We start from the raw sequence: 12,156 nt of genomic DNA, 5'->3' as shown, positions 1-12,156 counted from the left end.
CACTGGGATCAATCAGTGACTGAATCGGTTTTCACCCGCAGCAAAGAGAAAGATGAACAATTTGAGTTGTTCAACTCCAAAGGGAGGTTCTCTCCACTTTCATCTTATTGTATTTCTTCGTTTTTGCTCGTGCCGCCTATTGTCTGACGACGTATGAAATATTTATATACTGTACAGGCAGCCCTCTAAAAAGCAGTCAGACCCCACTCATTCATTCATCCATCCACACACACGTTCATTCATCCACCCATTCATCATCCATCCATCCTGTTTCTTTCTCCTAATTAAAAGCTTTGATATTCCAGACGGTCTGCACCCTGCACTGAAAGTTCAAAGCGAACGTGGACATATTTAATATGCATATTTAATATTCTGCTGTTAAGTAACGCTGAAAATAACAAGCCATTTCATTTTAATCTGATTTTATTGTGTGATATAACAAACTCCTGTGCCGTCAACGCCGATACTAGCTGCAGTTCCTATCGTTACCACCAGGAGGAGCCACGCACCTCAGAAATGTGAAGATATGACAGGACGTGGATTATATCAGAATTAATAGTTGTTTTATACCAGCAAAAACACTTTATTTGACTGATTACAATAATCTATAAATTGTCGATTACAAAGTTAAGTTTGTTAGATGTCGCGGTCCATCTTAAATCAGGTTGGTGTTGCATTTTGCTTGAAAAAAATGAATAATTTATTCTTCATAAATCATTTTCTGGCAACATCTGTTAATTAAGACGATCAGCTTGCACCAAAACATCGCTGTCTCTGATGGATTATCGACAGCAGGCGGAGGGCAGTCAACAGTTCAGTTTTGAGGGCTTTATAGATGCGCAACGACAGTTTGAGCAAACGAGGGAAGAAGTAGGGGAAAAAACAAGTTTCCAGACATAAATCGTGTGTCAACATTTTATTATGCATCACCACCATGCAAAATCACTGCTATGAACTGGCTCCAAAATCAAACTATAGTGTAGAATTATTTTTCACACGTTTCTAATTTGAAATATACACTCCGGCACAACAGGAGTGTGTATGTGCAAGTCACAAAAATTGCTCTGTGTGTGTGTGTGTGTGTGTGTGTGCATGTGTGTGTGTGTGTGAGAGAGAGAGAGAGAGAGAGAGAGAGAGAGAGAGAGAGAGAGAGAGAGAGAGAGGTAACAACTGAACTGGTTGGAAATGGTTCAGCTTTAGTCTTGAACCACCAACAGTAAAGTGGATTTGATCACCATATTCAGCAGTGTCGACCTCAGAATCTTTAAGATCAGCATTAGATCCGATGAAGAAGCCACCCGTCAACATATTGGCCTGCAGATAATCAATCATCGATTATCAGCTTCGGGTGGATCCGGTTTGTCCCGTGACGAAACCTCGGATCTCTGCTCAGCGTCATTTTCAGCTACATGCTTTAAAGAGCTCTTTTGAGAGGTGGTCTGATCACTTAAGGCAGTATCTGATATTGGTGGATTCCAATAAACACGTATTTTGGTCGGTTCTAAATGAGAATAACAACAACAAAAAAAAAAGAAATACAAAAGCCACCAGACAAACAGGAACAAATCCATGGAATAGCGATGAAATCATTGTTACACGTTCACCGAATTTTCACCGTGAGCCAGACGTAATCTTAGATCTCTGCTTTTAATCCCACGTAAACCTGGCTCTCAAACATCTGTCGTCTTCATACGCTTGTCTGAGAATGGATTCCAAAGAAAAAAGGTTGAAAACTAAGCGCTAATCCGCCCCAAGAGTCGCGTTTTTATGGCACCTGTGGTAAAATAGACGGCTCACCAATTTATCCTTTTAAATCGGCTCACAGTTTTACCTTTGACACGTGTTGCTTAAAAATATAGATTCACATCAGCGTCTGCTCTCTAACTCCACGTCTCCATCCGTCCAGGGTTGGACCTCCCGTCCAGCGTTGCCGCCCACCGTCCAGTGTCCTCGACTGTTGCTCACCTGTTCACACCAGGGAACATATTTGGACATGAATCTCTTCCGTGCGAGTGGCAGGATTGAAGGAGGAACGTCCCAAGTCGAGGATGCAGCGGCGTACCTGAGCGGTCACTGCTGCAGGGTCACCTGCACCCACACAAACACAGGCGGGGAGTTAGAACACAGCTCAGATCATCGCTGAAACCGCCGCCGCAGCCTCACCATGCACGCGCTGTCTGGTTCCTGCCGGTGCTTCAGCAGCTCCTCCAGACTGAGCTCGTCCTCCAGCTGCCGCTCCAGGTCGTTCTCGAAGCTCTCCTCCTCTGCAGCGCTGGCCCCTCTGCAACGGGACACAGGAGATGAGCGAGGGCTTCCGTTTTGGGATGCTGAAGGAGCAGAGGAAGCGTGAGGAGCACCTCGGTTTGTATGAGAAGAAGGATTCCGAAGAGGTCGTTGCCAAAATGTCACCGCGCCCAAATTCGGAATCCACCGTGCTCTCGGTCTCGCTGCCGCCCTCTGTGGGGAGAAACCATCCAAACCAGCTCCAGTATTCTCGTTCAGAAGCTCCACCTTCATCCGTTCCCACCTGAATTGAGTTCTTTGACCAGCGATGACATCGTGTTGGTGATGGAATCAGCAGCAATGAGGAGGTCGTTCCTCAGGTTTCTCCGTGGACCTTTCAACAAACACAGGTTTAACATGGGCGTCCGGCCGCCTCCGTGACGGTGGGTGTGACTGTGATACCCTGAGCGAAGGCCTCCTGGACATCACCCCCAACGCCCATTAACGAGTCCTGAGGTGTGTGCGTCGGGGTTGTGACAGCAGAGTCGGAGTGGATGGGCGTGGGGATCGAGCGGCTGATGGTGTGACTGGGGGAAGAGCGGGGAGAGCCGGGACCCTGAGTCTGCAGCACACAAAGCCTATTTATTTCATTCTGTCCAGACATTTAAAGATTTCAGCAGTCAAGTTTGTAGTTTGACCATCTGTAGGTATTACAAGGTACAGTGAAGGACTGCCAGTGGTCTTCATACTCCGGAGTGAAATTGTTGCGCTTTCGTCTAGATAGTGCAATATTTCTTCTCACCATTAGATGTCGCCAAACACCCAATTACGTATATCAGAGAAATAAACTTATATCTGGACTTTGAATATCTTCGGAAAAGTAAAATCTTATATCCCTTCAATCCCCATTAATTCACGCACAAGGACAATTAGAAACATAAAAATACAGAAAATCGATTAACTAGAATTGTTTTTGCAGTCAATGGGGTCAAATGGCCACAGGGCGGCGCTGTCTAGTAACAATCAGAGTGCAACGTCCTTATCATTGACTGTAATTACTCTAGACATGCATTTTATAATTTATTGCAATTATTTATTTTATGGTCATTTTAATTTTAACTCGTCATTTATTTACACCATTATATGGTATTTCATGGCACAGTTGAGAGCTTATTTCAGTTTTTATAGATTCTCAAATGAGACCTTCTTTTTAATTCACTGAAAACTAAAAATGATACGAAATGAAAGCAAAGTTTGCTTGTTTTGTGCAGGATTAATTGAGGAGCCCCCCAATAATCTTGAATTTGAACGGAGGTTAAGGAGCAGGACCTTGAGAAGCATCATCAGTTGCTCCAGCTGCACCATCAGTTCTCTGCGACTCTCCTGCAGCGTCGACATTCGTTGCTCAAGCTCGTCTTTGCGCTGCCTAACGGGGAAACAGAAAACAATGCAGGGGAGAGGCTTTTTAATGCACCACGAGTGATTTCAGTTTAGGATGCAAGGCCACCTGAGAAGCCGTAGCTCTGCCAGCAGGGTGGGGTTCTGCTGGACCTTGTCAGGTGGAGGCTGGGACGCCTCCTCATGCTGAAGCCGCAGCCGCTGAATTTCCTGCAGGATTTCTCTGCAAACAAACGCACATACAGTACGCGAAAAGCTCCATTTCCAGTAGTAACGTCTGCAGTTCCTGGACATGGTAAGACTAACGAGGGGACCAAAGAATATATGATGTAATGATGGAAGATGGAAAACAGGAGCCAAAGAGTGAACAAATGTGAAGAGCATCACTCGGGCATTCCTCCCTAACCTGTTTTTGCTCTCCAGCTCGGCAATGAGCTGCCTCTGCTGCTTGTTGGCGTCCAGATAGCACGGCGCGTCCGCGGGGACCCTCTGCTGTTGAGCCTGAAACCAAAGAAGAGTCGTCGCACGGATGACGTCATAAGGATGATGTCATCCACCGACTTTGTGGACGCAACCAGAACAGAGACAGAACGCGGTAGAAGGAGACACTTCCTGGCGGTAACGTCTCACAGACGGCACCATAGGACACAGACGGCGACGCATATCTCACCACAGCATCAGCAGCCAGTCTAGCAGCATAGCGGGCGATGAGACTGTGCTCTTCGTCTTGATGGTTGCTGCTCTCCAGCAAACTGATGAAGAGGAAAATAGAGATGGGAATTCACGACGTGAGGCAGTTATTACGCCCGATACCGCAAGAAAAACACAAGGTTTAGTTTGTTTAGGGCCGTCAACGGAGGACCAGGGACCAGAGACGCAGAAAAGCACAGAATTATAGCAGCTAGGGATCTTGGAGTTAGTATTTTGTGTTCCTGTCGGGTCAATTTCCTTTATGACAACAAGCAATTTTAGTGCTGCGACACACTCAGAATGAGGTTAGGTTCAGGGAAAGACTGCAAAGTGGTGGTTGAGCTGAGCAATCCGTGCCCACCACGCTGACTAACCATGATTTGGGCTTGTTTTGGAGCAGATTCACATACAGGCCAATCAGAGCGTGTTCGTCAGCGAGTCTATCGGCAACGTCGAGGTTGTAGTTCAGCCTGAAACAGTGCAGCACGTCACAGAACATTCAAACATCACGTCGCGCAGGTGACGGCGGGGCCCGATAGGAGGCGGAGGGAGCAGAGAGAAGGCCACAAAAGAGACAAGGAGGAGGAGAGCGGGGCTGAAAAGCAGATTTTTCACGGTTGGTTAGAGAGAAACAAGGCTGTATTATGTTTGGGAGGAACAGCGCTGCTTAAGGCCGGGAGTGTGATAAAGGGCAGGCCGAGCAAAAAAGAAAAAAAGCCAGGCTGTGTGTGTTGTAACATCAATCACTCAAGGCTTTAATAAAACTTAAAAAGTCATTAAAGCCGATTGAAACAATTCACCCCGAAGATATTTCAAGCATGCACACTCTGATGTGGACAACAGAATCAGTGGCGGCCTCCAAAAAAAAAATTAAAAAAATGCACTAATGAAGTTAACTCATCCAGAAAAGAGAAGAGAAACACTCGTTTTGGGAAAATAATTTTGGAATTTACACTCACAGCAACCGTCTGTGTTGTACCAATCTGGTAATAATAATATATAATCACTATATAATCTATATTTCCTGATTTTAATTGAACAGAACATTTAAACCTGCTCGATCGCCCTGGCTCCTCCCATTATATGAAAGTGGGAGGGGCCAGTGTTCACCATGGCTGAACGGCTGCCGCGAGCGCTCCGGCCATTTAAAAACCTGACATCTCCAAACTCAATCAGATCTGCCACAGCGCCCCAGGAGACCTAAGAGTCCGCCGCACCAGACGTCCCGACGCCGCCGCCCACTCAGCACACCTGCGTGACTTCGCGTCAGCCCGTCTGATGAAAGGGAACAGTGTTCCCTAAAGAACGCGCAGGTGGATCCTCCCATAACGCGGCGTAAATGCATCATATAGCTCACTCAGCATCACCCAAAGAATGTCAGCAGCATTCTTAATAATGCATGATTAGTTCCCTGCTCTCTGCTCATTATCTATATTAGATCGTGCATGCAGCTGGGGCGTGCTCGCCGCACACCTGTGCCACTTACCCCTTCCCTCTCAACAGATGGGGAGGAGCCCCAGTCAAGGTCTTTGACCCTACATCATTATTCTTGCTGAAAGGCAACGTAAATTCAGGACAAAACCGTTAAAGGAGGAGAAATGAACACACGCGAGGAGCCGTGTGGGTCCACAGAGCCTCTGTGGGGGGAGCTGAAAAGATCTGTGGCACAATCCAGGGCGACCGCTGTTCAGCTCACTCACTTTTTGGTGGAGTAAGGGTTCCCTGACGTCGGCATGGAGTGCGAGAGCGAGTAGTCGGTGGTGACGTTGATCGGTCTCGGCGGCCTGGACGTGAAAAAGACGGGTGAAGAAAGAATTCTAGGACAGACGGGACATTTTTAGCCCATGTTGCGAGGACAAAACGCAGAAGGCAGACTCACCACGTGTCTCTGAGGAGTTAGGAGTTAAAAAAAGAAGGAAAAGAAGGAAAATCGTTACAATCAGCAACCGTGGAGATAGAAATTTGCTCATATTGACATGATTTCTGTACAATTCAGCAGCAAATGTTCTAAAGTCTAAAGTGGAGGAAACGTCAGATGCAGCGCTGCGAATTAAGATCGTTCCCAGGGCTACAATTAAGGCTCATTGATTAGTTGACCCAAGAGATTGACTGGAATTACTTCAGACTTGAAGGCAGCAACAGGATAATTATCAGCTCAGGGCTGAAATCAAAGCCTTAAAAAGCTGAATGGGAATCGCACACGCGCGCCAGCGGGGCGTCGCTCTTCGGCTCGGAAGGAACCGGGAGAAACGTACGCGATGTGAGCGAGGTTGAGAGGTTTCTCTGGCGTTTCGGGGAACATCGGGTGGAGAGGCTCCCTGCTGGAGGCGCAGCTCAGCGACTTGCTGAGGGCATGGGATAACTTCTTAGCGGGGGATTTCTGAAAGACAAGAGCGGGATGAATTTTCCTCCCGGACCTTGTGGAAGCATCAGAAGGTCCGCAAGCATCCGTGTGGCCACGGAGAATGAATTAAACTATTAAAACAGTGGCACAGACACACCTCTCTCGGCACACACCTTCTCTCCTCCTCCTCTTACCCATGACGTATACTCCTTCATTTGGTGCTGGTTGCTATGGGAACCGCTGGCATGCCCCCTCCAGAAGCAGTCCTGACAGAGCTGGTAATTATGACATTGCTGGCAGCGGTAGCGGAAACCCATCATACTCTCGGTGTGGCAGTAGGAGCACTCGACCGGGTGAAAGACTGCGGGTGGGGGGGGGGGCAAACACACACATGTAGATGGCGTGTGTGCGAAAAAAAATGGCTATTTTAGGCGCCTGTTTGGATGATCGTCACATAAATCAAAGCCGAGCACGTGACAGGTGACAGCCACTCTCCCGTTGACATGACGACCATCCGATAAGGCGCGCGTGCGAGCGTGGATATTATTAAACACCGACCACCGGGCCCCTGTGGGCGGCCGCACACGTGCAATTTCCTGCGTGGATCTGATCTGATGGCCGTGTTTGCTAGCTACGTCCTTCAGGGGCTCGCTGAGCGCTCCCCTCCATAAATATTCCACGCCGTCTTACCGTTCTCGACGTTGGCGAGCCGATGCATGAGCGGCAGCCACACCAGACACTGAGGGGGCGGGTCTGACATCAGCGTGTCCAGGAAAGTGTTGAGGGAGACCTTTTTCTGAGCAGAGGAGAGAGGGGGACTCAGCAAACATGCACAAGAACCGAGGTTCCTTCAGCCGGACCCCCACCTGCTGCGCGAAGCACATCCTGGCGGCTTGCTCGCTGTAGCTGAACGAAGGTCCCTCGAAAACGGCCATGGGCAGTTTGAGAACCTCCCTCAGAAACTGGTCAAACTGCGGCTGCACCATCACGCCGGCGGGGTCGGAAATCTGCGAGAAAATATCTGGAAACCAACGCAGGCCGACGTTACGCCAGTGAAACAAGCTAATTGTCGGCTGCCAACGCGGTCGGCTAATTACAGCGCGGCACAATCGAATTATCCCAGTTATTTGTGAAAACACATCAAAGTGAAGCAGTCGTTCGCCACACGCACGCAGGGCATCGCAGCGGCTTCAAAGGCTCGTTGAGCTACAAACGCTGTGAACGTTACCGTCGCCAGGTGCTTTCATTGTTTCATTTCTCAGGATTAAAAAGGTAAAACAAAGACTTGGTGCTTTGCTTACATCTTAATTTATCCAGAATTTTCCCGCCACAGATGGTCGCCAGGGCCATCTTCACCACAAACACCGACAACTTTCCCTGGCCGTCCCTAAAAGAAACATATGTTTTACATTATGGCTGCAGATTGGTTTAAAAGGGGGTCGTTGTGACAGATAAACTCATTAATTATGTCTTCCTATAACAGTGGATGCAAGAAAATGCAGCTTTTCCTCGGGGAATCGTCCGCACCTCTTCTCCACATTGGCAGAGACTCGTTCGCGCCGTCGACGTGAAAGCAGGCGGCGTTACTCACGGGTCGTAGGCCGCCAGCAGGAAGTTCAGCAGCAGGCTGATGGACTGCTCGGCGCTGATCTGGTGGGTGGTGGGCATGCGCTTGTTCAGCTGGCAAAAGACGGTGGACAGCACCATCTCGAGGCGCGCCACGGAGAGGTCGCCGCCGAGGTCCATGGCGTTGACGGCGTTCTCCCGGAACGCCTCGATGACGTTCCAAATGTCGACCAAATGCACTGGAGGCCGAAACGTGTGTGAGCGGACGCAGAGGAGGAGTCACGTGGGGGGGGGACATACTCACTGTTGCATTTCTTCTGAACGAATCTCAGCTTGCAGGCGGTTCTGTACGTGGACAATCGGATGGAATCCAAATTATGAGCCCCTGAGGACGGAAAAACACCGGCTTATTGGGCAATGACAGATAAACCAGCTCGTTTAGAAGATAAACAGTCGTTCCAACCAGAAGAAACGTCACTTTTCACCTCGACACTGACACCAAAAGAGAGGCTTCAACAGTATTTAGCCCTGACGCTGCCGTTCTGATACCTCATTTTATTTTACTGAGCCGTTCTAATGTTATAACACGTGGTGGCCGTCTTTCCTGGAAGGCTTTGCGGCGGCTCCGTCGGTCTGATTACGGTTCTGCCTCCAAATACTCACTCATCTCCACAAACAGTTGCCTTCTGTCCGCCATGTTGTCGCCGCTCCAGCCGTAGTCGTCAATCATTCTAATCAAATGGGAGAGAGAGCGATGTCAGAGGCTGGAAACCTGCTCTCAGGTCAGCAGAAAAACCGATGTTCAGCCACTGTCGTTTAAAAAATACCTGATTTACCTGTTACCGTTTACTAAGTTTACACAGTTAAACTCGCTCAGACGTGATGAGTCAATGCAAAATTATTAAATTAGGATTTATTTATTTAGCTGTGAGTGGATGGTCCCTGTTTGTGGGAGGGGCTTTAGATTGCAGCCTAAATCATTAGAATAAATCAAATTAAAAAAGCCCATTTTTCAGGATTCAAGTGCGAAACCTTTAAAAATACCTGCACCCTGAGCAATATGACAGAATCCATCTCACCTCACCTGAGATAAAACCTGTCTGTGGTTATTACAATGTCGTAAACCTCATTACACTAAACACACAAGTGGGGTGAATCAGGGCTGATTTGACCCCCAGAGCGGGTTCACCTGACCCCTGTTGATAATGACCTCAATTTTAATTAGACTGATACAGTGGAAGCACGACTGTACATTAAAACCTGTGTGCATGCGTGTGTGTGTGTGTGTGTGTGTGTGAATAAAAGGACTTTCAAAGGTGCAAAGTGGCATGCTCACACCATGCCTCGCTGCACTCTGTCTGTGGCAATCTAATACAGTTGGTCACGTGGTTTGTTGCCATGGCAGCAATGATCCCAGCCACTCTGTTCATAAAAACACACTGCCACCCCCCCCCCACCACACACACACCTCCCACTGCAGATGAGCCCGGTCTGAAAGTTTCTTCATTAGTCGGTGTGTTTAAGAACACTCAAAGATCTGAGACGCACGCTGCAGCGTGCAAATTAGAAATCCTCTGGTGTTACACAGCAAACGGCAGCACAGTTCCCTCCCTCTCTATCCTCCACTCAACTCCACACGGAACTTTGTTTCTGATCCGTTCTCAAGCTCAGAAATCAGCCCGCAAGTAAAAAAAATCCAGGATTTGACCCGATCTCCCAAAAATAACCAAGGGACTCTGAAGAAATGGAGCGCTCCAGACACTGAAAATGCCCGATTTGCTGCATTAAAAGCTGGCAGAAACACACATGAAACCTGCTGGTGGATCATCAGGAGCAGTAACGCACGCGTGCACGGGTCAGCGTGCAACAGCCCAATGTCATCTCGATAGGAAACCTTAAGGCCATTCACCACTTACTCTGAGAGCGACTTTAAAAGTGTTTGGTCCACACCAGAAGCGAACCCCTGACCTGCTGCAGCTCCAGGCGGCCCGAACGGATCACGGGATCAGATCTTACAGCCGACCGGCAGCAAGGGGAGGACGGCGCCGGGCCGGTGGGCATACCTTTGGTGCAGCACCATTGTCATCCTCCCGAGTTATTACAAGGCAAATCCTCCTCCTCGCCAACACCACGTAGGAGTCGCGACGGCACGGTGGACGGACCCGACCAAATCTGAAATTAGAAACCTTCTGCTGGGAGACAGCGTGCGCCGCCGCTCTCTATCTTTAACTACAAATGAAAAGCCTCCACATTCTTGAAGAGCTTTACCGGCTCTCTGGTTGCAGAGCCCAAAGCCCGGCTGGCATGGGCCCAGCGTGACGCCGCTCGGCCTCTGTGGCCTCGCCAGGCTGGTAAACAGCTCCGAACACAGCAAGTTATGGCGGGAATAAAAGATTGGGGCTCTTCTTCGGGCTCTTTATTGGCTGATTCAACTTCTTTAGTCTCACTCTGCACGTCTGCATGTTGCACGTTTCTCTCCGTGCACTTGCAGCGTGGTGGAATCCGCCGCAGCTGTTCCTGCTGATTGGCCAAAGTTATTTTTACATCCCGAGACTGAGGCGCTAAACCGGCGCTGGGATGCTGGACGCCGGAGGAGGCTTCTCCGGTCCCCCCCGTCTGGAGGGCCCTCTGCTCTCTGTCCCATCGTCGCCATGGTTTCGGCTGCAAAAAGGCCAAAACTCTGGGACTCTGGTGTTAGAGGAGAGCCGTAAATTTATGGTCGGCTGCTGCGGTTCTCCTCAGAACACGGTTTCTCCGGCTGTGTGATGATGGAAATGATGGAGGGACACTGGAATGAGGTCAGCTGTTTGGTTTGGGGAGGATATCTGCATCACTAAAAGCTTGAGTGAAGGTACGACCTGCAACAACACCCAGAGGAGCAGCAGGAGAAACTGCAACAGGCTTGCTGACTACTCAGCTCCGGTGGAGACACCTGTGCATCCCAGGAACAACCGCTGCCACCCGCACAGACACAAACAGCCCCGATTCTCCGCTTCCTCAGACTGTATCCCCGCTTTTCATCCACGCAACTTGATCGGGAAACTCATTTCTCTGTGACATAGCGGGCGAGGGTCGCTCCACCACCGCAGCGGCGCACTTGCACAACACTTACCAGCATTTGTTTCCAGGCATATCATGCAAACGCCGCCGTTTTCCCATCCAGGGATCTGCAGGTTCCCGTCCCGGCGGTGCGATCAAGATTTCTTTGGTATGTGTCGCGGCATCGCTGCACGAAGCGGCCGTGGCTGTGACGGGGTTCCTGCGGAGCTGCTGGAGTGGAAATGTTCGGGTAGCGCACTGGCTGAGCTGAGCACAGGCAGCATTTACCTCCCGCATGTATGTGGCCTTCGCGATGACGTAATGCGGAATCTCTTGACTTGCGCCAGTCTGCTGCAAATTTTTTTTTTTTTTAAATGTTCGGCTTTGGAACTAAAATGTGGAATATGTGAAAATAAACAGATTTACAGAGCGAATTAAACGGTCACGCAAAGGTGTCCATTGGTAGTTTTTACTTTATTTTTCCCTCCCCCCAGTTTTGGAAATACATGACGTCATCGATTGGCTGGCGTTTCAATGCAAAGAATATAAACACGCCAACAATAATAATGATTTGACCTATTTTCATTTTAGATTTTAAGGTTGACAATATACATGCAAAAGAAATTTCAAATGTTTTAGGTTTTATTTTAATACCTAAAGTGGAAAAGGCTGTATGCAGACACATTAGTTGTTGCTTTGAATCAAATTTTAGAATAGAGAGGAAATTTATTCTAATTTGAAATTCTATTTGTCAGAGTCATTGTTGAATTTAGCTTTAGATTTAGGCTCATTTCAAATATTTGGTACATTAATACGACCTTTGTGCAATTATAACCCCTTCAGAGCCACAGATAACATTGTATCACTTTTGCTGCGATGGTGATGATGAAAATATT

At 48.5% G+C, this 12,156-nt stretch overlaps 1 protein-coding gene across 2 annotated transcripts; it reads right to left on the bottom strand.

Annotated features, from left to right (window-relative positions):
* Positions 1-1,114: 1,114 nt before the first annotated feature.
* On the bottom strand, positions 1,115-10,453 carry dtna (dystrobrevin, alpha). Of its 2 annotated transcripts, XM_029831008.1 has the most exons (23): positions 10,285-10,453; positions 8,885-8,952; positions 8,526-8,606; positions 8,247-8,460; positions 7,957-8,042; positions 7,522-7,676; positions 7,346-7,451; positions 6,850-7,016; positions 6,567-6,691; positions 6,191-6,199; positions 6,012-6,095; positions 5,798-5,863; positions 4,686-4,781; positions 4,292-4,373; positions 4,028-4,122; positions 3,731-3,844; positions 3,553-3,649; positions 2,686-2,845; positions 2,528-2,617; positions 2,358-2,457; positions 2,164-2,281; positions 2,063-2,088; positions 1,115-1,965 (listed from the first exon to the last, which is right to left on the bottom strand). In XM_029831008.1, exons 1-22 carry the CDS (start codon positions 10,305-10,307, stop codon positions 2,071-2,073), a joined length of 2,154 nt encoding a protein of 717 aa, XP_029686868.1. In that variant the 5' UTR covers positions 10,308-10,453; the 3' UTR covers positions 1,115-1,965; positions 2,063-2,070. The 2 variants fall into 2 exon arrangements, with proteins under 2 accessions (XP_029686868.1, XP_029686869.1); XM_029831009.1 differs by lacking the exon at positions 5,798-5,863 and having other exon boundaries at positions 10,285-10,451.
* Positions 10,454-12,156: the final 1,703 nt, after the last annotated feature.

The sequence above is a fragment of the Takifugu rubripes genome, chromosome 22 (assembly GCF_901000725.2).
Source record: "Takifugu rubripes chromosome 22, fTakRub1.2, whole genome shotgun sequence".
Taxonomy (NCBI): Eukaryota; Metazoa; Chordata; class Actinopteri; order Tetraodontiformes; family Tetraodontidae; genus Takifugu; species Takifugu rubripes.
This window is presented reverse-complemented; position numbering and strand designations above follow the sequence as displayed.

Excerpts from the sequence above, each read along its gene's own strand:
- dtna (XM_029831008.1), bottom strand. The coding sequence starts at position 10,307 with ATGACAATGGTGCTGCACCAAAG. Across the intron at positions 8,953-10,284 it reads ACAATGGTGCTGCACCAAAG|AATGATTGACGACTACGGCT; the intron begins GTATGCCCACCG and ends CCATTTGATTAG. Across the intron at positions 8,043-8,246 it reads CTGCTGGCGGCCTACGACCC|GGACGGCCAGGGAAAGTTGT; the intron begins GTGAGTAACGCC and ends TGTTTCTTTTAG.